The 25,226-nt window shown below is 43.8% G+C and overlaps 1 protein-coding gene across 1 annotated transcript; it reads right to left on the reverse strand.

Moving 5' to 3' along the window:
* Positions 1-283: 283 nt before the first annotated feature.
* srxn1 (sulfiredoxin 1 homolog (S. cerevisiae)) lies at positions 284-16,038 on the reverse strand. Its single transcript, XM_059652734.1, has 2 exons — positions 15,316-16,038; positions 284-4,029 (listed from the first exon to the last, which is right to left on the reverse strand). The coding sequence occupies exons 1-2, from the start codon at positions 15,559-15,561 to the stop codon at positions 3,820-3,822; spliced, it is 456 nt and encodes a 151-aa protein (XP_059508717.1). The 5' UTR covers positions 15,562-16,038; the 3' UTR covers positions 284-3,819.
* Between the last annotated feature and the right edge of the window lie 9,188 nt (positions 16,039-25,226).

Here is a 25,226-nt window from a genome sequence, read left to right on the forward strand (position 1 = left end):
TCTAGCCAGGGGTTAATGACATTGTCGATTGATTAAATGCTTCAGGTTATGAAGGAAAATGTTGTCCAGCAATTACATTCCGCATCACCATCTGACTACCGTGGAATGTGTGTGTGGTGACTGGGGAAGGAGACGAATGGGTTCGATGCATGTATACACTGCGAACCAAAGGTACTCACAGGATGCCCAATCCTGGTCATAGCTAAAAGAATAACAACACACCCTAGTTAGAATGACATTAACACTTTATTTAATAATAAAATACAAAACATTCAAAATCCTTACTTGCACCAAATCCTGTTTCCTGATTGCACCTGTTTCGCTGGCTTAAATTGGCTCCCACTAAGGTGACTCTGTCATTGTCAAATTCTCAAACCCCTCCATACTCTCACGCTCTCTGCCTCTGAAATCCCTTCTGGTCCCATGACCTTCCCATCAACTCACTCTCTTAACCTGCCTGCTTGGGAATTCCTGTTTTTAATCTGTTCACTATCTCCCGCTTCCTAGACCCAAAGCGTTAGAATTCCTTCCCAGAACCTTTCTGACTTACAACCCCTCTTTCATTCTCAACGGCCTACTTCCCAGAGCAAGCATTTCAACCATCTATCTAAATATCGACCTATGTGACTGGACATCTGATGCTTCCATGAAGCACCATGAAGTTTAGAATTGTTACTTTCTGGGCAATTAGGGGTGGGCAATAAATGCTGCCTAGCCAGTGACACCCTCATCCTTGAATGAAGGAAAAAAAAGGCATTTGGACAGGTGAGGAAAAGTTTACAGCGATTGTGGCCAAACAAGCACGTGGGACCAGTTTAGTTTGGGACTGCAGTGTCAGTTTCTGTGCTGTATGATTCTAAATATGACAGCAGAACTGTGTCATTACTACCAGGATGGATTGGACAGACCGGGTTCTTCCCCAAAAAGAGAAGCAGCTCAGAATTAGCCCGAGGGAGGTCCTTGCAATTGCAAAGATGTTTGCTCGAGTTTTTGTTTATTGAACAACTTGGTGGGGGGTGGGGGGGGGGGGGCGGTGGTGGAAACAGGTCACTAAATCTAAAAAACGTTGTTACTAATAAATCCAATGATGAATTGAAGAGAAACATCTTTACCCAAAGGAATGAGTGGAATGTAGAACTTGCGATGACAGTGAGTGGTTGGGACAATGAGCATGGATATGTTCAATATAGACTTAGATAAATATATAAAGGGAGAAAGGAATAGATGGTCACACTTAAAGGGTTGGACAAATAAAAACTCATGAGGATCATTAACACTGGTGAGACACAATATTAATTCTAGGGACAATAAAAACAAACTGGCGAAAATTAGATCTTAGATTAGAACACTGATCACCGCAATAGGAACAATAGGCCATTTGGCCCCTCAAGCCTACTTCAGCATTCAATAAGATCACAGCCAATTCAACATTCCTCATATCCACTTTCCTGCATTCCTCGAAGCCCCTGACTGATCAGGAATTTAATTGATCTCAGCCTCAATCATACCTAAGGACTCTGCCCCCACAGCTCTGTGGCAAGGAGTTCCAAAGACTCAATGCTCAGTTTCCCCAAATAAATGAGCCATAATATTGGCTCTATTTGTAGGCAGCAGCTTTATATCTTGCTGTATCATGAAACAGCAAGTCTGGACCTTTCAAGCCATCTTCTTGTTGGAAAGATGACGTTTTCAGTCACTCATTTAAAAGCATCTTTTTAAAAGAAATCTAACAGCTGATATAAAAAACACCCAAAATGTTGGCAATACTTAGATCAGGTAGCACCCGCGGAGATTGAAACCATTAGCTTTTCAGCCCTATGGACTTATGTTTTGTAACAAGAATAGCAACAATTCTGATTTGTCAAAGCAACTTTTGAATCCCAAGCAGCTGTCCTCAGCCTCAGCAAAAATCTTTCCCTACCTCAATGTTCCTGAGATACCAGACTTTCAGCACTTTCCAGCAGGAGCTCGGATGAGATGCTGAATCTATTTGTGTGTCACACTGCCCTCCAGTGGCACTTCAGATGAGATGTTTGTGACAATAACCACACATACCAACACCACTTATATAAGCAACTTCATTGTAGTGAAATTTTCAAAAGGCACATCGGATGAAACTCGGATGCCCAACAACATAAGGGCACATTGAACAAGCTTTTGGTCATCTGTCCTAAAAAGAGGTGCATTTTGAGTGGCATCTTTTTATGGAGGGAAGGGAGGTAGAGTTGCAGAAGGAATTTCAGAGTTCACAAATCACAGCTGCCAAATCTGGCACAATTCTCCACAAAGACACACCTTCTAGATAAGATTGTACAACACTGTGCACTAGTGCAGTTGGCTCAGTTTGAGAGTGAGTTGCTCCAGTTCAGAAGTTGTCAAAGCAGCCAGAAAGGTCAGGAAAGACTGGACAAGAAACAAGGACGATGCAAATAAGAGCTGATCAATAAAGTGAAAGGCAAGGAGAAATGTGAGACAAAAACGGGACTTGGCTTTCAGGATACAACAAAAAAAAACTCATTTTACATAGTGCCTATTCTATTTGAAAAAGTCTCCTCTAAGCCTGTTGCCATTAGAAAAAGGCAAGGAGCGTAGGAGACAGTAATTCAGGTGATCAACACTTTGAACAAAAGGCATAGGTTTTAAAGGAGCAATTGAGAATAAGGCAAGTTCAAGGACAGAATCCCAGAGCTTGGGACCAAGGCAGTTGATGACATTGGAACCAGAAGTGGAGCATCTAAAAATCAGGGAATGGTCAAGAGACCAGATGAAAGGAGCACATTGGAGGGTGGCAGGGCTGAAGCAGACTATAGACATATGGTGAGGCCATGGAGGGATTTGAAAAAAAATGGGACTAGAATTTTTCAAGTTGTGATCTTCATTGACCGGCTCCTGGTCAAGCAACCGACATGACTGGGGAGTAGGACTTGGCATGAGTTAATTCACACATTAATAGTTTATGAATACTGAGCCGTCCAGATACAAGGCACATGTCTGTGATAAAGTGATTCACTGCAGTGGTCAGTCAGTTAGTCCATCTGAATGAATCAAGGCATTGTAGCTGAAGTTAACTTGATCATAAAAGGTGATTAACTCAGCTGATAAATGTGTTATTGTCTCCACTGATTTTTGGAATGTTTATTAATTGCAGGAGGCTGGATATAGTCACCCAGATATCAGAAGAGCCTCTGCTGCAGAGTCCTACTGAAGACTATAATACTAACACCCACCTCACAGATTAGAGCATAAAATCTTCAACACAAAAAAGGAGACCATTCAACCTGCTCTGGTTCATTGGGGTAGCTCTTTCAATGCCCTGCAAATTTCTCCTTTCTAAGCATTTACCAATTCCCATCTGAATCTTCTTCCAGGTGGTACCATTCAGATCAGTGTATAAAATATGTGTCTTCCTTCTTAGATTTTTCTGCAGGCTACCTTCAATGCACTCTGCCTGTCAACTCTGAATGAGCGAACAGGTGCTATAAATCAGGAACAAAAACAGAAATTGCTGGAAAAGCTCAGCAGGTCTGGCAGCATCTATGGAGAGAAATCAGTTAACATTTCAGGTTGAGTGACACCTTGTCAGTATGTTCTTGTTGACTTTCAGGTCAAAGAATAACAACTTTCAAAGACAAATAGAGAAGCAATTCTTCAAGTAGTTCTGTCTTTTTATATATGAAAAGTGCAAGATGTTTCTCAGATTAATTTGCTTCAATACATTACTGTGCACATGTACACACAATTGACTAAGAAAAATACATGATGGAATCAGCAGACAAAAAGCATCAGCCAGTAGTTGGTAGTCAGGATGCTCTCTTCAAATCACTGAAGGTCAGGAGTTGATGATCCCAAGTAGATTCGAAGATCTGAAACGGTAGATCTGATAATCTTTGCAGGAATGGTTTCCTTCTTCAGCCTCTGGTAGGCAGCATATCGGTGACACCCACCAAACGAATAGAAGTAGTCCCCACCTTGATGGCCCTTGATCCAGAGGACATCTATCGGAGGCACATTGTGCACTTTATCTGTGTCCTGTGAGAGAAATAGATTGTTGCATTTGTTTGTTTTATACTAAGTAACATTAACAGGATAACCATTCCCAACTGGACCGGATCATACCATAGAGGGGGCAGGCAGAAGATGAGAGGTCCTCCAAGCCACCTTCATTACATTCTTCTAGATCTTCAGTATGGTGGGCTGTTTTCTGAGGATAGGTCTACCAGACTGGGTCAAGTTTCCAATGGAGTTTAGAAGAGTGAGGGGTGACTACAGTGAAATGCAAAGACCATATATTCTTAATTTTCTTGTATTTTTGATTGAAGTAGGAAATGTAATTAAAAAGGATTACTGCACTTTTTAAACAGCAAAGTTAAAAAGACACACTGTAAATGATGTTTACACAGATGTTTGCTCAAGCAGGGGTTGTTCAGTGAGAGGTGGGAAGTTGTTAAAAGTGAGTTGGAGGCAGGGAGCGTTGAGAGAGATTCGGCAAGAGCAAGCAGCTGATCAGTCTGTGGAATGGTGACCAACTATCAATAGCAAAAGGTCTTCTACCTGTCAACCAGGTAACTCAGCTTTTGGGTGTGAATGCTTGGTCAGGAGGTCTTCCCATCGCCAGAAGGAGTTTAAAAAAGGAAGTGTCTGTAGTTAAAAAAAAATCCTCAAGTCTGAAGGAAGCCAGTTTATTTCCTTCATCAGTTGCTGTAAGCTGTTGTTTTAAATCATTAGGTCAGAGACTATGGTTCACACCTTAGTCACCTTGTGCTTTTCGCAAAGAAGTGGAAGTAACTGGAGAACAGAGACTGAAGAACAGCAAGTCCTGACAAACTAGAAGGATCACCTCTGTCTTTCCCTCCACCCATATCATTGTGGATGTGCGCGTGCGTGGGGGTTGAGGTGGGAGGCGGGGTAGTGCAGTGGAGGTGGTTTATGATATGGAGGGTGGGCAGTTGGAAGCAGAAGTTTGAGAGACAAAACATCCAGGAATATTAAGTCTGAGCCATGCAGCATGGTAACAGACTCTTCACTTCAACTCGTCCATGCCAATCAGGTTTCCCCAAACACTAATTCCATTTGCAAGTGTCTGACTAATACCCGTCTAAACCCTACCCATTCATGTACTGTACAAATGTCTTTTAAATTTTGTCATTGTGTATACCTCTACCATTTCCTCTGGCACCTTGTTCCTTGCCCAGCCTCTGCTGAGAGATTTTGAAACTGGTAAAACCCACGTATTTAGGCCATTGGGCTGCAGGCTCCCAAGGCAGAATACGAGGTGCTGTTCCTCCTGTTTCCGGGGTGGTGCCACTGTGACAATGGAGGAGGCCTAGGATGGGCATGCCACCTAGAGGGTGGGGAGTTGAAATGGTTCGCGACCAGAAGGAGTTGTCGTTTGTTGCGACTCCCTCATCCGCTCTACAATCCCCACTACCCCCGATGCCTTTCTCTGCAACTGCAGGAAGTGCTACACTTGCCCCTACACCTCCATTCAAAGCCCCAGCAAACCGTCCTCAGACAGCGTTGACCTGCACATCCATCAATGTGGTCTACTGCATCCGCTGCTCCCGATGTGGCCTCCTCAACATTGGAAGCTCAGAGACCCCTTTGTCGAGCACCTGCTCTCTGTTCAGGACAAATGACAGCAACTTCCTTTAAAATCCCCCCACCCTGGCCTCATTCCATGTGGAATCGTCCCTCTCATCCCTGCCTCCTTGACCCGACAACCTGTCCATCTTCTCTCCCACCCATCCACCCTTCCCACCTCACTGACCAATCCCCACCACTGCCTACCCGCACTCACCTATCACCATCCCACCTGCCTTCTCCAGCCCCACCCCTCCTCTCTTTACTTCTGAGTTCCCTTCTCCATCCCCGGCAATTACAGACCAGTAAGTCTCACGTCTGTCGTCTGCAAGGTGTTAGAAAGGATTCTGAGGGATAAGATTTATGACCATCTGGAAGAGCATGGCTTGATCAAATACAGTCAACACGGCTTTGTGAGGGGTAGGTCATGCCTTACAAACCTTATCGAGTTTTTTGAGGATGTGACTAGAAAAGTTGATGAGGGTCGAGCTGTGGATGTGGTGTATATGGACTTCAGTAAGGCATTTGATAAGGTTCCCCATGGTAGGCTCATTCAGAAGGTCAGGAGGAATGGGATACAGGGGAACTTAGCTGTCTGGATACAGAATTGGCTGGCCAACAGAAGACAGCGAGTGGTAGTAGAAGGAAAATATTCTGCCTGGAAGTCAGTGGTGAGTGGGGTTCCACAGGGCTCTGTCCTTGGGCCTCTACTGTTTGTAATTTTTATTAATGACTTGGATGAGGGGATTGAAGGATGGGTCAGCAAGTTTGCAGACGACACAAAGGTCGGAGGTGTCATTGACAGTGTAGAGGGCTGTTGTAGGCTGCAGCGGGACATTGACAGGATGCAGAGATGGGCTGAGAGGTGGCAGATGGAGTTCAACCTGGATAAATGCGAGGTGATGCATTTTGGAAGGTCGAATTTGAAAGCTGAGTACAGGATTAACGATAGGATTCTTGGCAGCGTGGAGGAACAGAGGGATCTTGGTGTGCAGATACATAGATCCCTTAAAATGGCCACCCAAGTGGACAGGGTTGTTAAGAAAGCATATGGTGTTTTGGCTTTCATTAACAGGGGGATTGAGTTTAAGAGTCGTGAGATCTTGTTGCAGCTCTATAAAACTTTGGTTAGACCGCACTTGGAATACTGCGTCCAGTTCTGGGCGCCCTATTATAGGAAAGATGTGGATGCTTTGGAGAGGGTTCAGAGGAGGTTTACCAGGATGCTGCCTGGACTGGAGGGCTTATCTTATGAAGAGAGGTTGACTGAGCTCGGTCTCTTTTCATTGGAGAAAAGGAGGAGGAGAGGGGACCTAATTGGGGTATACAAGATAATGAGAGGCATAGATAGAGTTGATAGCCAGAGACTATTTCCCAGGGCAGAAGTGGCTAGCACGAGGGGTCATAGTTTTAAGCTGGTTGGTGGAAAGTATAGAGGGGATGTCAGAGGCAGGTTCTTTACGCAGAGAGTTGTGAGAGCATGGAATGCGTTGCCAGCAGCAGTTGTGGAAGCAAGGTCATTGGGGTCATTTAAGAGACTGCTGGACATGTATATGGTCACAGAAATTTGAGGGTGCATACATGAGGATCAATGGTCGGCACAACATTGTGGGCTGAAGGGCCTGTTCTGTGCTGTACTGTTCTATGTTCTATGTTCTATGTTCTATCCCCCATTTCTCAAGTAGGGTTCCGACCCAAAATATCAGCTTTCCTGCTCCACTGCTGCTTGGCCTGCTGTGTTCCTCCGGCTCCACATATCAACAGCCACGTGAATCTTTTTATGCACCCTCAAGATCATCTTTCCAATAGCAGCGTGACCAGATTACATGTAGTAACTCGAAAGTGGCCTCAATGACTTGTACTCAATGCTCTGAGCAATGAATGCAAGCATGCCAAACACCTTCACCATCCTGTCTACATGTGACACAGCTTTCAAGGGACTACAATCGTTGTCAACAATGTCTGGTAGACCACAGTTAGATATACTGCAGTTTCTCTGTATGGCTGTTGTTACCAGGAATTCTACTTATTTTTTTCCTCCTTATGTCAAAGGAGGATGTCAACTGTGTGGTCCCCCCAGAATGGGATTGATCCCTGATGAGGTGATCATTACAGCCTTGTAGGTTTCTGCAGCTCAGCTGCTTCTTGCCTCAAATGGATGGCTCATTTGAATGAGGTGGACGCAACTAGCCACTTAGTGTAGAGTGGTCCTCACTGGAAAAAGATGCAGGTATGGATGTTTGGTGTGTAAATAGTCACGCCCAGCTGTCATGGACAAATAGCTCAATGTTCAAACTCTCCTCACACCCCAAGAATGGTCATTTGAGAGAGAAGCCAGAGAGATTCTAGTCCCAAACAGGAGTGGCTGGCTTCAGGACATGACGTAAGTGGAATTACAAAATTGTGAGGTGTTTTACAGAATAACTACCGGCCGTTCAGCCCATCAGGTCAAGCTACCATTTATGCTCCATACCAGCCTCCTCCCTTCTTTCTCTAACCCCAATGCATTCTTCTATACCTTTTTAAGATGTGCTGTTCAGCTTCATTTTAACTATTATTCCTTACAACCGCTCCATATGGGACAGAGTTCAATATTATTAACAAAAGTTCTCCTGAGCTTATTCCTGTTTTTTTATAGCCTCTGGTTCTGGTGTCTTCCACAGTTGGGAACAGTTGGGGCGGCACGGTGGCTCAGTGGTTAGCACTGCAGCCTCACAGCACCAGGGACCCGGGTTCGATTCCTGCCGCGGGCGACTGTCTGTGTGGAGTTTGCACATTCTCCCCGTGTCTGCGTGGGTTTCCTCCAGGTGATCCAGTTTCCTCCCACAGTCCAAAGATGTGCAGGTTTGGTGGATTGGCCATGCTAAGTTGCCCACAGTGTTCAGGGGTATGTGGGTTATAGAGGGATGGGTCTGGGTGGGATGCTTCAAGGGGTGGTGTGGAATTGTTGGGCCGAAGGGCCTGTTTCCACACTGTAGGGAATCTAATCATTTCTCACCCACCAACATGCCCACACCAACACCACCAACCCCCAAGTCCCAGTGTCCTCAAATCTTTTTGATCTTAAAAGGCATCCATTGGTTTATGTCCAAAGTTCCCTCTAGATTTAGCAGTAAACCAGGATCCCAGTGGAGGCTGTCTGTAGGTTAGCCCTTCTAAGTTACTCTCGCTGAACAGCAATACAGAATTTAAAAAAAGAAACTAAAGCAACCGCATGCTTAAGTAAATCAAATACGTTCGACAAATATCGCCTCAATTTTTTTTTCGCTCCAGCCTGTTCAATCTTTCCTAATTGGTGTCACTACTGACTCATTTCTGGTATCATTATTTTTGCTCCTTTTTCTTGTGTCTTCAGGTCCTATCTATACATACAGAAACTCTGTTAACACCACTCCAACAGCAGCCTAATCAAGGCTCTATATAAAACCTTAGCACAAGGAATGATCTGGAATAGCTTAGTGGGGTAGTTGGGAAATGTGGAGTTCAGGTCACAGTCAGATCAACCATGATTTAGTTTAGGGGAGGCAATGGCCTAGTGGTATTATCATTAATCTGTTAAACTACAGACCAGAATAGTGTTCTGGGGAAATTGAATGAGCTGCAGATGCTGTAAATCAGAAACAAAACAAAAAACAGAAGTTACAGTAAAAGCTCAGGTCTGGCAGCTTCGGAGAGGAAAATAACCAAAATTAATGTTTCAGGTCTGGTGACCCTTCCTCTGGAAGAAACTTCAAGGTTGGCATTCCTAGAAGAGATGTGGGGGGGCAGAAAGTTAAATACTAAATAAAAACCTATACCCACCTTGAAGCTCTGCTCTGAGGAAGGGTCACCAGGCCTGGAACATTAAGTGATTTTCTTTCACAGATGCTGCCAGACCTATTAGGCTTTTCTAGTAATTTCTGTTTTTGTTGTTGTTAATGTTCAGGGGACTGGGTTCAAATCTTGCCATAGCAGATGGTGAAATCCGAATGCCATTAAAACAAAATTAGAGTTCGATGTTAGACCCATTTTAATGAAAAACCCATCTGGGTCACTAATGCCGTTTAGGGAAAGGAATCTTTATTCAGTCTGGCCTACATGTGACTTCACACCCACAGCAGTGTGGTTGACTTTCAACTGCCTTCTGGGCAATTAGGGATGGGAAATAAATACTAGGTGGCCAGTGATGTCCATCCTGTGGATGAATGAAATAAAAAATGTTGAATGGTGCAGCAGACTCAAAGGGCCAAATGGCCTACTTCTACATTAGGATGTTAGTTTAAATGTATGCATTGGGAAGGTCAGAGGATGCTCACCGCTAGCTTCCAGTGACAATTACTAAGATTACTAACAAATGCCAGCCTTGTTAGAAGTGCTCATGTCCTGAGAGAATTAGAAGAAATAATCAAGCTTAGTTTTACAAGGTTCAAGACAGAGCTGTCCACTCACTCAGTGAGATTTATTTCAAATTCTCTGATCTAAGTTTGCCACAGCTCATTATTAACAGCTTTAGAGAATAGGAAGGTGTTTTAGGAGGGATATGGGGTTAGACATTAAAAATAAAACTGACGTCATTTATTGGATTTATAAAAGTGTTGAATTAAGGAGCCGGAGGAGTGAGTCAGAGTAAAAATTATATATTGGTTTAGGCAACAGGAAATGCGATCTGGAATCTTTGGGAATAAACACCTTTCAAAGTGTTAATACAATGGGCAGTGGTAGTGAAAAAGCCAAATAGATTCTTAAGATGTGTAGCTTAAGGGATATAGTACAAAACGAGGAAGTGGACAGTTAGCTTGTACAAAGCTCTGAGTCACCCCACCTTGAGTATTGTTTACAATTCTCAGCATCATGTCACAGGAGGGATATCCTGACCTTGGAGAGAATACAAAGGAGGCCACATTAAAGCAGACAAATGGGACTCGAGTATGAAGACAGACCAGAAATATTTACATTGGAATAAGACAACTCGGAGGGGAGGGAGGGGCGGTGCCTCATATTTGCAGTAAATCCTCAAGTGTAGCTCAGTTTTAAAAAGTCTGAAGAACAGTCTTCCACAAGAAACACAGAAATGATTCAGCACAGAACGGGGCCATTTGGCCCATCTTATCCATGCTGACCCAAAGACACCGAGTCCCTTTCTAATCCTATTCTCCTGCATACAGCCCATCGTTATCTAGTGCCAATCTCCTGCTGATGCCCCTGTAATTTTGGGTATTATATCAGTCCAAATAATCACCCAATGCTTCCTTCAAATGTCTCAGCTGAACCTTCTAAACCTCCATTAAACTTCCAGACAGCACATTCCATGCCTTAATTTAAAAAAAAGGTAAAGTAGTCTTACCAGACATGGGACTGCACTCTCTTTAGAGCTAGAGTGTGTGAAACAACTGGAGAAGAGTTTAATTGGAGGGTTACCACATCTCAGGCGAGGGGTTGGAAAGGGAGAGTCCTTCATGTTAAATGCAGGAAAACCCCAAACCAACCCTAACTACTCCATGTGAGAAAAGTTATTTTCTCACTTTACATTTGCTCCTTTTGTGAATGATTTTAAAAAAAATTAAACTACGCCTCTAGGTCTTGTTCCTTTTAGATGTCACACGATGCCAGGTTATAGTCCAACACAGGTCTAGTTGAAATCACAAGCTTCCTGACTTTGTCCATCCCAGTCCAACACCAGCACCTCCACACTTTAAGAATTTTATTCTTTCATTCTACCCACTAATGATTTTGAAAACCTCTTAAAGTGTCCTGTTACCCTTCTTTCCAAAGAGAAAAGTCCCAACCTCTCCACTCTGTCCTCATATCTGATGCTTCTCATTCCCGAACCCTTCTTATAAATTGCTCTGTACTGTCTCCAATGTCCTTCCCACAATGTGGCACCCAGAACTGTACAAAATACTCCAGCTGAGTTCTAACTAGTGTCATGCAGAAATTCAGAAATCACCTCCTTGCTCTTGTACTACACGCCCCTTTTAAAAAGCACAAGATACGATCTGCTTATTTGCTCTCTCCACTTTGTGCCACCTTCAATGAACAGTGGCACATTTAAACCCAGATTCCTCTGCCTCTTCATCGACTTGGATTTGTACGCCCTATTTTAATTTTTCTTTCATGTTCTTTCTGCCAAGTGAATAATGTTAGGGCTGAGATGGATTTTTAAGCAGTAAGTGATTCAAGGATTATGGGGAAATGGCAGGAAAGTAGAGGCAGAGATTATCAACCATTATCACATTGAATGGCTAAGCAGTCTTGATGGGCTGAATGGCCTACTTCTAGCACCATGTCTTATTGTCTTTTTAAAAAAAAACTTAACCTATGTTTCTAATCAACCTATTCAGAGATTACATACATACCTACCTATGGAGCAAGTGGGACTTGGAACTATCACTGCACCACAACAGGCCCCTTTGTCATGGTCTCCTCACATCTTTGCTTTGAACTTCATCTGCCACCTATCCACTCACTCCACAAACTCGATTAATCCTTTTGGAATTCCACATTGTCATTCTAACAGCTTACAATTCTTCCAAGTTTCATATCACGTGTACATCAAGATCTACATTAATATAGATCAGGAAAAGCAGGGCTCCCAACAGCATCCCCTGGGGAACTCTACTACAGGCCTCCCTGCAGCCTGAAAAATATCAGTTTTGAAGAGTCACTAGATAAGAACGATGACTTCATCAAGAACAGATGCAAAACATTAACCTTGCTTTCTCCTCAAAGGTGCTGCAAGACCTACTGAGCATCACCAGCAATTTCTATTTGTGTTTCAGATCTCCAGCACCTGCAGTTCTTTGGATATTTTATTGGTTATAAAACAAATGACCATTGCTGTTTCCTGTTATTCAGCCAATTTCAAACCGACTTCACCACTATCCCTTTTATTCCATGGCCAATAACTTTTCTCAGGTCTATTGTGGTGCACTGTATCAAACACCTTCTGGAAATCCAAGTTCGGCACGTGCATTTGTTACACTGGGCTCAGGCCCATTACTTTGTCAATATATTCTAACATGTTAGTCAGGCACAGTTACCCGTCAGCAATCCAAGCTGACTCTTCCTAATCAAACCACATTTTAAATATGTGATCAAGTCTATTCCATATAATTCTTGAAACTTTCCCAATACTGAGCTTAAAACTGGCTGGTCTGTAATTACTGGATTTATCCATACAAGCTTTTTGTACAAGGCTGTAACGTTTGCAATTCTCCAGCCTTTTGGTCCCCTGCCACCCCACTCCATCCAAGTCTGGGAAAGACTGAAAGATTATGGTGACTGCCCTTACAATTTTCACTCTCTCTCCTGTCAATATTCTCAGATATATCTCATCTTGAACTGCTGCCTTGTCAATTTTAAGTACTAACAGTCTATCCAATACTTATTCTCAAAAATTTTGAGCCTTTCTTGAGGCAGTTGCCTCTTCTGTGACGACAGCCGGGGTTCTTTCTCTCTCTCTCTCTCTCTCTCTTTGATAAAGACAGAGGCAAGTTATTTACCATCTCAGCCATATTCCCGCCTCCATGTGTAATTCTCATTTATTGTTTCTAATTAGTCCTATTCTGCCTTTTACCACTATTATTTATATGACTTAAAGACTTTGGGACACCCTAATGTTTGATGCCAGTGTTTTTATTCCCCCTAATTTCTCTTAATTGATCTCAGACTTCTTTGTTCTCAATTATGTGATCTATTTTGAAATCTGTTGTCACAAATGCACTTTCTTCATCTTAATTCCTACCTCCTTTGTCACCCAGGACCTCTGGATTTGTCTGGCCTAGCTTTTCCATTTGAGGGAATATACCATCCAAAACCATCACCTGTTTGAAAGTAACCCATTGTTCAGTTAATGGTAATTTTCCTCCCCCCTGCCCAACAACCCCTCATACCTACCCAGCTTTATTCTTGCCCTCATTGAGATTGGCTCAATGCCAAATGATTTTTTCTTGCTCTGGATTGAGAAAATCGCCACCATCTTCCTGAACCTGAGATACAATGATTGCTGTCTCCTAGATGCTTCCCAACCAACACTTGATCCAATTGGCCATCTCATTTCCAAGAACCAGGTCCAACATTGCATCTTTTCTTTTTGGACTGGGAAAAAATGAACTGTACAAAGTTCTTCTGAAAACAATTCAGGAACACTTATCCCTCACACTTCCAGTATTCTGGAATATATTTGCATCGTTGAAGTACCATGTAACTAATCTATAATACAGACATCTCTCAATTTCCCTGCAAACTTGTACCTGTACATCCTTCCAAATAGTTGATCTGCAGACCAGTTAGTAAGTTTGTGAATGACACCAAAACTGGTGGTACAGTGGACAGTAAAGAAGGGTGTCTAAAATAAAGATCTTGATCAATTTGGTCAATGAACTGAGGATTGGCAGATGGAGTTTAAATTGGATAAATATGAGGCATTGCATTTTGGTAAAAATACACAAGAGCAGGACTTATATGGTTGATGGAAGAGCCCTGGTCGTGTTGTTAGATAGAGAGATCTGGGGGTTCAGGTACATAGTTCTTTGAAATTTTCCTCGTAGATAGGCCGGATGGTTAAGAAGGCATTTAGCACACTTAGCTTCATTACTCAGACCACTGCGTATAGGAGTTGGGATGTCAAGTTGAGCTTACAAAGGACATGGATGAGGCCACTTTTGGCATACTGTACACAGGCCTGGTCACCCTGCTGTAGGAAGGCTTTATTAAATTGGACAGGCTTCAGAGAAGATTTACCAGAACATTGCTGAGGGGTGTCCTTATAGAGGTTTATAAAACCACAAGAACAATAGAAAAGATGAACAGTGAGCTCCGTCTCCTTAGGGTCAGGGAATTCAAACCTAGGGGGCTTTTTTTTAAATATGAGGGCAGAAAGATTTGAAAAAGGACATGGGGGGCAACTTCACACTCCACCCCACCTCACAAAATAAACATCCTGTATGGAATGAACTACCACAGGACGTGATTGTTGTAGGTACACAGTTATAAAATTTAAAAGGCTTTTGGATAATTACCTGAATTAGGAAAGGTTTGGAGGGATATGGGCCAAATGCAGCTCAGGAGTTAGTTTAGCTTGAGAACATGGTCAGCATAGACTGCTTGGATGGGTCTGTTTCCATGATTATGACCACACCTAACAAAACTAACTTTTTTGTTCCTTAGCTCTACGCAAATCAATTCTGTCCTTGAACTTGAAACATCTTTTTCACAACTTTTTTTCTGAACGATTGTTCCTAGTCCCCGTCCCATCTTTCTTTCCGATCTTCTTTTGTCTCACTGGGTGCAATGTTGTATTCGCTGGTTCGGATCCTACTGGGATTTAACAGTTTTTCATATTAGCTGTTCCACTACTACCCTGACCCGGAAGATATCGATCAAAAGCAGCGAGTTCCGACTCTGCTGCATAGAGCTGAGCTACAATAAACATAAACCCTGAATCGGAGGGTAGAATTAATTCCGTGACTACATATCATCTTAGTCCCTCACTGCACACACGCTATTCCCATTAACAACACTCAAATTGCCAAAAAAAAACCCGAGAAATGAAATTTGGGTTTTGTAAGTTCCGTCAGGACAGTAGGACACGACTAATCACGTTCATTCAAAACAATGTCAATTTAGATGCTCGCTAGGAATGTAGCTTTTAAAAATTGTTTTAATTCAATGTTTCCAGTCGACAGCCCGCTGTCATTTTAGATAGTCAATCTCTCCAATAGCCTCTCGGAGAAATGAAATATTCCGATGTCCTACCTCTATACTCTCCATCAGACTCCTCACTTTCTCTTCATCCAGCTCAGGAGGGAAGGGTCTGATGAGAACACTCATGGGTACATTGACAGTATCTGGGTTCGAGCGAACGCTCTGTATCTCTTCATCCTGAGCCTTGCTGGGTTGTGAATAGCTGGAACGCTGCATAGCTCCCCACGGAATGTTGCAAAGTAACGAACGGCGGCTGTTTGATATTTGGTGGCGGACACAGTGTAACATTTCCTGCATGTTTTGTGTTGCAATCACCAAGTGTTGCTACAACGTGTCAGCACCAGACAGAGCCGGAACGGATTCATTCAGGGGAGGGGAGGATTTTCTAACCTTATACACCTTCTCCCCCATTTACTGACCAGGGACGCGTTACCACACAGATTCACAGTGCACACCAGCTACCATCCGCGGCACTGATTTTCTGTTTAACTGTATCATTAGTTAATCCGATTACAAAATAATTATTTGCATCTCTCCCTTGGCAGAGCAGGTCTTAAACTCGGCTTTTCTTTTTTGCAACGTCATGATGAATAGTGTTAGTGGTGTATTAGTAATGTGACTATCCAGAATGACTTGCAGTTAGACAGGGAGAGGCCTCTCCCGTGATAATGGGAACTGCAGATGCTGGAGAATCCAAGATAATAGTGTGGAGCTGGATGAACACAGCAGGCCCAGCAGCATCTCAGGAGCACAAAAGCTGACGTTTCGGGCCTAGACCCTTCATCAGAGAGGGGGATGGGGAGAGGGAACTAGAATAAATAGGGAGAGAGGGGGAGGCGGACCGAAGATGGAGAGAAGATAGGTGGAGAGGAAAGTGTAGGTGAGGAGGTAGGGAGGGGATAGGTCAGTCCAGGGAAGACGGACAGGTCAAGGAGGTGGGATGAGGTTAGTAGGTAGGAAATGGAGGTGCGGCTTGAGGTGGGAGGAAGGGATGGGTGAGAGGAAGCACAGGTTAGGGAGGCAGAAACAGGCTGGACTGGTTTTGGGATGCGGTGGGGAAGGGGAGATTTTGAAGCTTGTGAAGTCCACATTGATACCATTGGGCTGCAGGGTTCCCAAGCGGAATATGAGTTGCTGTTCCTGCAACTTTCGGTTGGCATCATTGTGGCACTGCAGGAGGCCCATGATGGACATGTCATCTAGAGAATGGGAGGGGGAGTGGAAATGGTTCGCGACTGGGAGGTGCAGTTGTTTATTGCGAACCGAGCGGAGGTGTTCTGCAAAGCGGACCCCAAGCCTCCGCTTGGTTTCCCCAATGTAGAGGAAGCCACACCAGGTGCAATGGATACAATATACCACATTGGCAGATATGCAGGTGAACATCTGTTTGATATGGAAGGTCATCTTGGGGCCTGGGATAGGGGTGAGGGATGAGGTGTGGGGGCAAGTGTAGCACTTCCTGCGGTTGCAGGGGAAGGTGCCAGGTGTGGTGGGGTTGGAGGGGAGTGTGGAGCGGAAGCTATGCCTGCCTCTTTGTAGGTTACGTGGAACAGTCCCTCTTCCGCACCTACACAGGCCCCAAACCCCACCTCTTCCTCCGGTACATTGATGACTGTATCGGCACTGCCTCTTGCTCCCCAGAGGAGCTCGAACAGTTCATCCACTTCACCAACACCTTCCACCCCAACCTCAAGTTCACCTGGGCCACCTCCAATACATCCCTCACTTTCCTGGACCTTTCAGTCTCCATCTCGGGTAACCAACTACAAACTGATGTCGATTTCAAGCCCCCTGACTCCCACTGCTACCTGGAATACTCCTCCTTCCACCCAACCTCCTGCAAAACTTCCATCCCCTATTCCCAATTCCTCCGCCTCTGCCACATGTGCTCCCAGGATGAAGCATTCCACTCCTGCACATCCCAGATGTCCACATTCTTCAAGGACCACAACTTTCCCCCCGCAGTGGTCAAGAACGCCCTTGTCCATATCTCCCACATTTCCCGCAACACATCCCTCACACCCCGCCCCTGCCACAACGTCCCCCAGAGGATCCCCCTCATTCACACGTACCACCCACCAACCTCCGGATACAACGCATCATCCTCCGACACTTCCACCATCTACAATCCGACGCCACCACCCAAGCTATTTTTCCATCCCCACCCTTGTCTGCCTTCCGGAGAGACGACTCTCTCCGTGACTCCCTTGTTCGCTCCACACTGCCCTCCAACCCCACCACACCCGGCACCTTCCCCTGCAACCGCAGGAAGTGCTACACTTGCCCCCACACCTCCTCCCTCACCTCTATCACAGGCTACAAGATGACCTTCCATATCAAGCAGATGTTCACCTGCACATCCGCCAATGTGGTATATTGTATCCATTGCACCTGGTGTGGCTTCCTCTACATTGGGGAAACCAAGTGGAGGCTTGGGGACTGCTTTGCAGAACACCTCCGCTCAGTTCGCAACAAACAACTGCACCTCCCAGTCGCAAACCATTTCCACTCCTCCTCCCATTCTTTAGATGACATGCCCATCATGGGCCTCCTGCAGTGCCACAACGATGCCACCTGAAGGTTGCAGGAACAGCAACTCATATTCCGCTTGGGAACCCTGCAGCCTAATGGTATCAATGTGGACTTCACCAGTTTCAAAATCTCCCCTTCCCCTACTGCATCCCTAAACCAGCCCAGTTCATCCCCTCCCCCCACTGCACCACACAACCAGCCCAGCCTGTCTCTGCCTCCCTAACCTGTTCTTCCTCTCACCCATCCCTTCCTCCCACCTCAAGCCGCACCTCCATTTCCTACCTACCACCTCATCCCACCTCCTTGACCTGTCCGTCTTCCCTGGACTGACCTATCCCCTCCCTACCTTCTCACCTATACTCTCCTCTCTACCTATCTTCTTTTCTCTCCATCTTCGCCTCCTCCTCTCTCCCTATTTCTTCCAGAACCCTCACCCCATCCCCCTCTGATGAAGGGTCTAGGCCCGAAACATCAGCTTTTGTGCTCCTGAGATGCTGCTTGGCCTGCTGTGTTCATCCAGCTCCACACTTTGTTATCTTGGCCTCTCCCGTGACACCTAATGCCCTTAATTACTCTGACAATGTCCGGCGTGATGGCCCCACTCTTCACCGTAGAAATCTGATCCATTTCAATTGTCCATCTACGTCTTAGACTGATCCATTCTGTCCTAAGCTTGCGGTGGTGTCGAAAGGAGGTTTGTTCTAAGGTAAGTCGCAAGCAGCACTATATCTTTCCAGGCTTTACAGGCTGTCTAACTCAATATCGAGTTCAACAATTCCAGACTGTATTCATTTTGTTTATATTGTTTGGAGGATTTGGGCATCTTAATAATGCTTTGTTTTAGACAGTGATTATTTATAATTCTGCCATTTATTCTTTCTCCAGAAACAACTTTCTTTACATCTGCAATTCCAATTTTTTTGGCCTTTCTGTACCAATTGGTTCATTACATTCAATCTCTCCTGTCTTCCATCCTATCACAGACCTTATCTTTTGTTCTTTTGCCATCCTTCCCCACTTTACTTCCTTAAATTTATATTAACTTTTCCCACTTCTGACAAGAGCTCATTGTCCTGAAACATTCATCTTGTTTCTCCCTCCACAGATGGTGTCTGACCTGCCGAGGATTTGAATGTTTTGCAGATTTACAATCATTGAATCCTGACAGAGTGTAAGCACCCATTCAGTCCATCAAGCCCACACTGACCCTCTGAAGCGTATCCCACCTAGTCCCACCACACCCCCCCACCCCACCCTATCCCTGTAACCCTGTGTTAACTTCACCAGGGCTGATCCACCTAGCCTGCACATCCCTGGACATTATGGGTAATTTAGCATGGCCAATCCACCTAACATCCACATTTTTGGACTGTGGGAGTAAACTGAAGCACCCAGAGTAAACCTGCACAGACACAAGGAGAATGTACAAATTCCACACAGACTGTCATCCAAGGCTGGAATCGAAACCAGGCCCCTGGAGCTTTTGAGGCAGTAGTGCTAATCACTGAGCCACCCCATATTCCCAACATCAGACATTTCTTGCTTTTCAGAAAGAAGTGACCATCCAGACACTCACTCGCACTATCACTCTGGCAACTGTTATCTGGCAATCATGTTGTGGGGAGGGGCATGTTGGGGACAGTGCAGAATCTGGGATTCAAACTAATTTCTTATCTGTGATAGCTTGACTGAATTCAGTTTCTATGAAGATGTGTTATCCAAAATATTAACTTATAATATTGATTAGGCTTATAAATATCTTGAACTTTTTGTCCCCATCAATAACTCAGAGGCAAATGGATTGCTTGACTGCATTAGAACAAAGGAAGGATGAACAGGTTCCTTTGTTGGTCGCACTACTCCACTGGGAAGGTGATGGCCTGATGGGATTAATCACTGGATTATTAGTCCAGAGACACAGACACTGTTCCGGGAACCTAGGTTCAATTTCCACCATCTGGTGGGATTTGAATACAACAAAATATCTGGAATTAAGAATTTAATAATAACCATGAATCCATTGTCAATTGTCAGGAAAGCCCACCTGGTTTATTAATGTCGTTAAGGGAAGGAAACTGCCATCCTTCTCTGGTCTGGTCTACGTGTGACACCAGACCCAGCAATGTGGTTGACTCTTAACTGCCCTCTGGGGGGCAATTAGGGACAGGCAATAAATACTGCCTGGCCAGCAACACCCTCATCCTATGAGTAAAAAAAAATTCCCCAGTGAAAACCCACGCAGATGAGGGAGAACATGCAAACTTCACACAAACAGTCAGCCCAGTGCTGGAATCGAACCCAGGTTCCTGGTGCTGTGAAGCAGTAGTTCTTATCACTATACCACCCAAAAAACCGAACTCTGAGCTGCAACTATGAACAGCTGGGATTTCTAGTAAAATATAAAAATTCCCACCCTGCAACCATGACCCACCTTTCATTAAGTAACTTTGTCAATGTGAGGTGAATTTAATTTAAATTTATAACCTAACTGTGATGTGTAAAGGAAACATTCTTAATATGTAATCATAAACACTCATTTGCCAATCTCTCATTATCAAGTTTGAAAATTATTTAGAAAAACATCACATCCCCTTACAGCATCGGAAAATGAAGAAATATCTTACTTTTAGAACATAGAACACCACAGCATGGGAACAGACCCTTCAGCCCACAACCTTTGTGCCGAACATGACATCATTCTAAGCTAATCCCAACTGCCTACACATAGTCCAAAACCCTCTATTTCCTGCCCATTCATGTGTCTGTTTAAAAGTCTCTCAACTGTTCCTATCATATCTGCTTCTACCACTTCCCCTGTCAGCACATTCCAGGCACATATCACCATCTATGTAAAAAACTTGCCTCGCGCATCTCCTTTAAATTTTCCTCCTCTCTCCTTGGACCTATGCCACCTAACACTTGACATTTCTACCCTGAGAAAAAGACTCTGACTATCCACCCCATCCATGCCTCTCAAAACTTCATTTACTTCTGTCAGGTCGCCCCTCAGCCTCTGACGCTATAGCGAAAACAATCCAAGTTTGTCCAACTTCTCTGACAGCTAATATGCACCAATACATGGAACATCCTTGTAACCTCTCTTGCATCCTCTCCAAACCTCAACATCCTTCCTAAAGTGTGGTGACCAGAAGTGTATACTATACTCCAAACATGGTCTAACTAAAATTTTGTATAGCTGCAACACGACTCGTCAGCTTTTATACTCAATGCTCCAACCAACAATGGTAAGCCTGTCTTATGCCTTCTTTACCACTTTATCCACTCATGTTGCCATTTTAAGGGAGCTGTGTCCTTGCATCCCAAGATCTCTCTATATGTCAATGCTCCTACGGATCCTGCCATTTACTGTATTATTTCCTCTTGCATTTAATCTCCAAAAATGTACTGTTTCAACTTTGTCCTGCTATTTCTGCACCCAACTTTCCAACTAATGTATATCCTTCTAGCTGCATCTTTTGACAACCTTCCTCACTATCCCCAACTCCACCAATTTTCATGTCATCTGTAAACTTTCCAATCAGACCACCTACATTTTCATCAAATCACTTTGATAAATAACAAACAACAGAGGTCCCAGCACTGATCTTAGCAGGTCCTGGACCTCCAATCTGAACAATATCCCTCCACAACTATCCTCTGTCTTCTATGGCTGAACCAGTTTTGGGTCCAGCTTACCAACTCACCTTGGATTCCATGTGAGTTAATTTTCTGCATCAATTTACCATGAGGGATCTTGTCAAATGCTTTAGTAAAGTCCAACTTCTACAGCCTACTGTTATCAATCATCTTTGTCTCTTCCTCAAAAGATTTAAGCAAATCTGTGAGATAAGACCACACAAAGCCATGCAGGCTATTCCTATTAAGTCCATTCATTTCCACATGTGAGTAAATTCTATACCTAAGAATCTTTTCCAATAATTTCGCTACTACTGAAATAAGGCTTACAGGTCTATAATTTCCGAATACCCCGTTGCCATTTTTGAAAAAAGGAGTAACAATGACTATTCTCCAGTCTTCTGGGACCTTGCCTGTGGCTAAAGAGGATACAAAGATACCTGCCAAGATCCCAGCAATTTTCATCCTTGTCTTCCTTGGTATCCTGGGATAGAGCCCACCAGGCCCTGGCCATTTATCAATCTTAATATTTTGCAAGACACCCAACTCCTCCTCCTTATTAATATCAGCATGCCCAGAATGTTAATATATCCTCTCATAAAGTCTCAGAATTATACAGCATGGAAACAGGCCCATCAGCCCAACTCATCTATGCCAACCAGGCTTCCTAAAGTGAACTAGTCCTATTTGCCTGCATTTGGCCCATACCCCTCTAAACCTTTCCTATCCGTGTACCCATCCCAATGTTTTTCAAATGTTGTGCTTGTACCCGTCTCTACCACTTCCTCTGGCAGCTTGTTCCATCCACACACCACCCTCTGGGTGAGAAAGTTGCCCTTTAGGTCCCTTTTAAATCGCTATCTGCTCATCTAACCCTATGCCCAATAGTTTTGGACTCCCCTACCCTGGGGAAAAGACCTTTGCTCTTTACCTTATCTATGCTTCTCATGATTTGATATACCTCTATAAGGTCACCCATCAGACTCCTGTGCTCCAGGGAAAAAAAATCCCAATCTATCGAGAATCTTGTTATAACAGAAACCCTCCAGTCTCAGTAACATCATTGTAAATCTTTTTTGCACCATCTTCCGTTTAATACCATCACTCCTATAGCAGAGTGACCAGAATTGTACACAGTGCTCCAATGTGGCCTCACCAATGTCTTGTACAGGTATAACATGAAGTCTCAACTCCTATCCTAAATGTTATAACTGACGAAGACAAGCGTGACAAATGCCTTATTCTCCGCCCTGTCTACCTGTGATGCCACTTTTAAGGAATTATGTATCTCCACCCCTACATCTCTCTGTTTGACAGCACTCCAAAGGGCACTACTAGTAACTGTGTAAGTCCTGCCTGGTTTGTCGTACTAAAATGCAGCACCTTGCATTTATCCAAATTAAACTCCATCTACCATTCCTTGGTCCATTGGCCAAGTTGATCAAAATCCCAATGTATTTTTAGATAACCTTCTTCACTGTCCACTACATCTTGCCGTCATCCATCATTCCCCATGGTTACTGACAATGCAAAGTACTCATTAAGAACTTCACCCACTTCCTATGGTTCTATGACATAAACTCTCTCCTTGATCCTTGAGTGAACCTCCACTTTCCTTAGCTACCTTCTTGCTTCTAATATAAAGATAAAATGCCTTGAGACGCTCCTTAATCCTACTTGCCAAGGACATTTCAGGCCCCCTTTTAGTCTTCTTAATTCCTGTTTAAGTTCTTTCCTCTTTTCTTTATACTCCACAAGGGTCTCATCCAAATTCAGCTTCCCAAACCATGTATATATGCTTCCTTTCCATTTTTGACTCATCTTATCTCTCGTAATTCAGGATTCCTGAATCTTGCCATCTGTATCTTTCATCCTACAGGAACATGCTGGTCCTGAACTCTAATCAAAAGGCTATCTAAAAACACGTCAGATGTGGATTTACCTTCAAATGTCCCCAAACTAATTTCTCACAATCCTGACTGATATTGTTGGAACTAGCCATCTCCCAATTTAGCACTTTCACCCAAGAACCATTCTTTTGCATAGTTACCTTAAAACTTACAGAATTATGATCACAGTTCCCAAAGTGCTCCCCCATTGATACTTCAATCATTCCCCAATATAAGGTCGAGTAGAGCCTCTTCCCTAGTTGGACTATCTAAGAATCACCTTCATTACAGTATACCCTAAGTTGCTTTATAGCCAATGAAGTACTGTTCTGAACCAAAAATGGCAAATGCTGGAGATCACAGTGCGTTAGGCAGCTCCCATGGACATTGCCCAACCTGCTGTAATCACCAGCATTTGTTGCTTTCAGTTCAGATTCCAGCGTCTGCACTAATTTGCTCCAAGTACTTTCCTGAAGTTTAGGCTGTATTATGAGAGCTGTGAACACAGCCCACACAAGCCAACCTTCCATCCATTGACTCCACCTATACTTCTCGCTGCCTCGGGAAGGCAGCCAGCATAATCAAAGACCCCTCCCACCCCAGTTATAATCTCTTCCAACCTCTTCCATCAGGCAGAAGATACAAAAGCTTAAACACATGTATTAATAGATTCAAGAACAGCTTCTTCCCTGCTGTTATTAGACTGCTGAATGACCTCTCAAATTTTACATTTTAATTTTGATCTCGCTCTCTGTGCACCTTCTCTTCGGCTGTAACATTGTGCTCCTCACTCTGTTCTATTACCCTAATGCAGTTTGTACTGTATGATCTGCTTGTACTGCATGCAGAACAAAACTTTTCAATGTACCGAGGTACATGTGACAATAATAAATCAAATCACAATGGCTCGGTGGTTAGCACTGCTGCCTCACAGCATCAGGTTCGCTTCCAGCCTCGGGCAACTGTCTGTGTGGAGTTTGCACATTCTGCCTGTGTCTGCGTGGGTTTCCTCTGGGTGCTCTGGTTTCCTCCCACAGTCCAAAGATATGCAGGTTGGGTGGATTCGCCATTCTAAATTGCATGTAGTGTCTAGGGAAGCGCAGGCTGTGGATCAGCCATGGGATATACAACGTAGGGGGCTGGATCTGGGTGGGATGACCTTCGGAAGGCCATTGTGGACTTGATGGGTCAAATGGCCTACTTCCACACTGTAGGGATTCTAAGTCAAATCAAATAGACAACCAATTTACACAGCAAGCTCCCACAAACAGCAATATGGACATGGCCAGATCATCAGTTTTAGTGATGATGGTTGAAAGATAAATATTGGCCTGGACATTGTAGGGAGGAACAATGTGATCATCAAATATTGGCTATGGGATTCTGTTGCGTTAACTTGAAAGAGCAGAAGCAAAACATAGCATCTCTGATTGTGAAGCATTTCCATAAAACTACACTAGGATTGCCACATGGTTAAGTAGTCAAAGTGGGGAATGAAAGCATATCATCCACAACTGGTGAACATGCTCATTGAACAAGCCACATTACAATTTCTGATTGATAAATAAACTCTCTCAATCTGTGATTCAGATTCCAATCTGTTATTCAATATGTAAGAGAAGTCTATTCTAGGAAGTACCATTAACCTCTGATCTACTGCACTAAATAAGCCAGCTCTTTCATTCCCCCATCGTTTACAGTATACTTTCAATACTGATTAAAATTGGATAGCCCAGTGGTTTCATGTTGTTTGCTTAAACCTTTTGCTTGCAGCAATGTGGAGCCACACTAAGGTCAATGTACAATCTGGGAATCAAAATATTTGTCCTATACCCATTTTTCTTTTCAAAAATCACTTTTTGTGTGAAAGGTTAAACTCACATTGTATATGGCAGCTTTAAATGC

Source organism: Stegostoma tigrinum, chromosome 19, assembly GCF_030684315.1.
Source record: "Stegostoma tigrinum isolate sSteTig4 chromosome 19, sSteTig4.hap1, whole genome shotgun sequence".
In the NCBI taxonomy this organism is placed as follows: Eukaryota; Metazoa; Chordata; class Chondrichthyes; order Orectolobiformes; family Stegostomatidae; genus Stegostoma; species Stegostoma tigrinum.

Excerpts from the sequence above, each read along its gene's own strand:
- srxn1 (XM_059652734.1), bottom strand. The coding sequence starts at position 15,561 with ATGCAGGAAATGTTACACTGTGTCCGCCACCAAATATCAAACAGCCGC. Across the intron at positions 4,030-15,315 it reads GTCTGATGGAGAGTATAGAG|GACACAGATAAAGTGCACAA; the intron begins GTAGGACATCGG and ends TTTCTCTCACAG.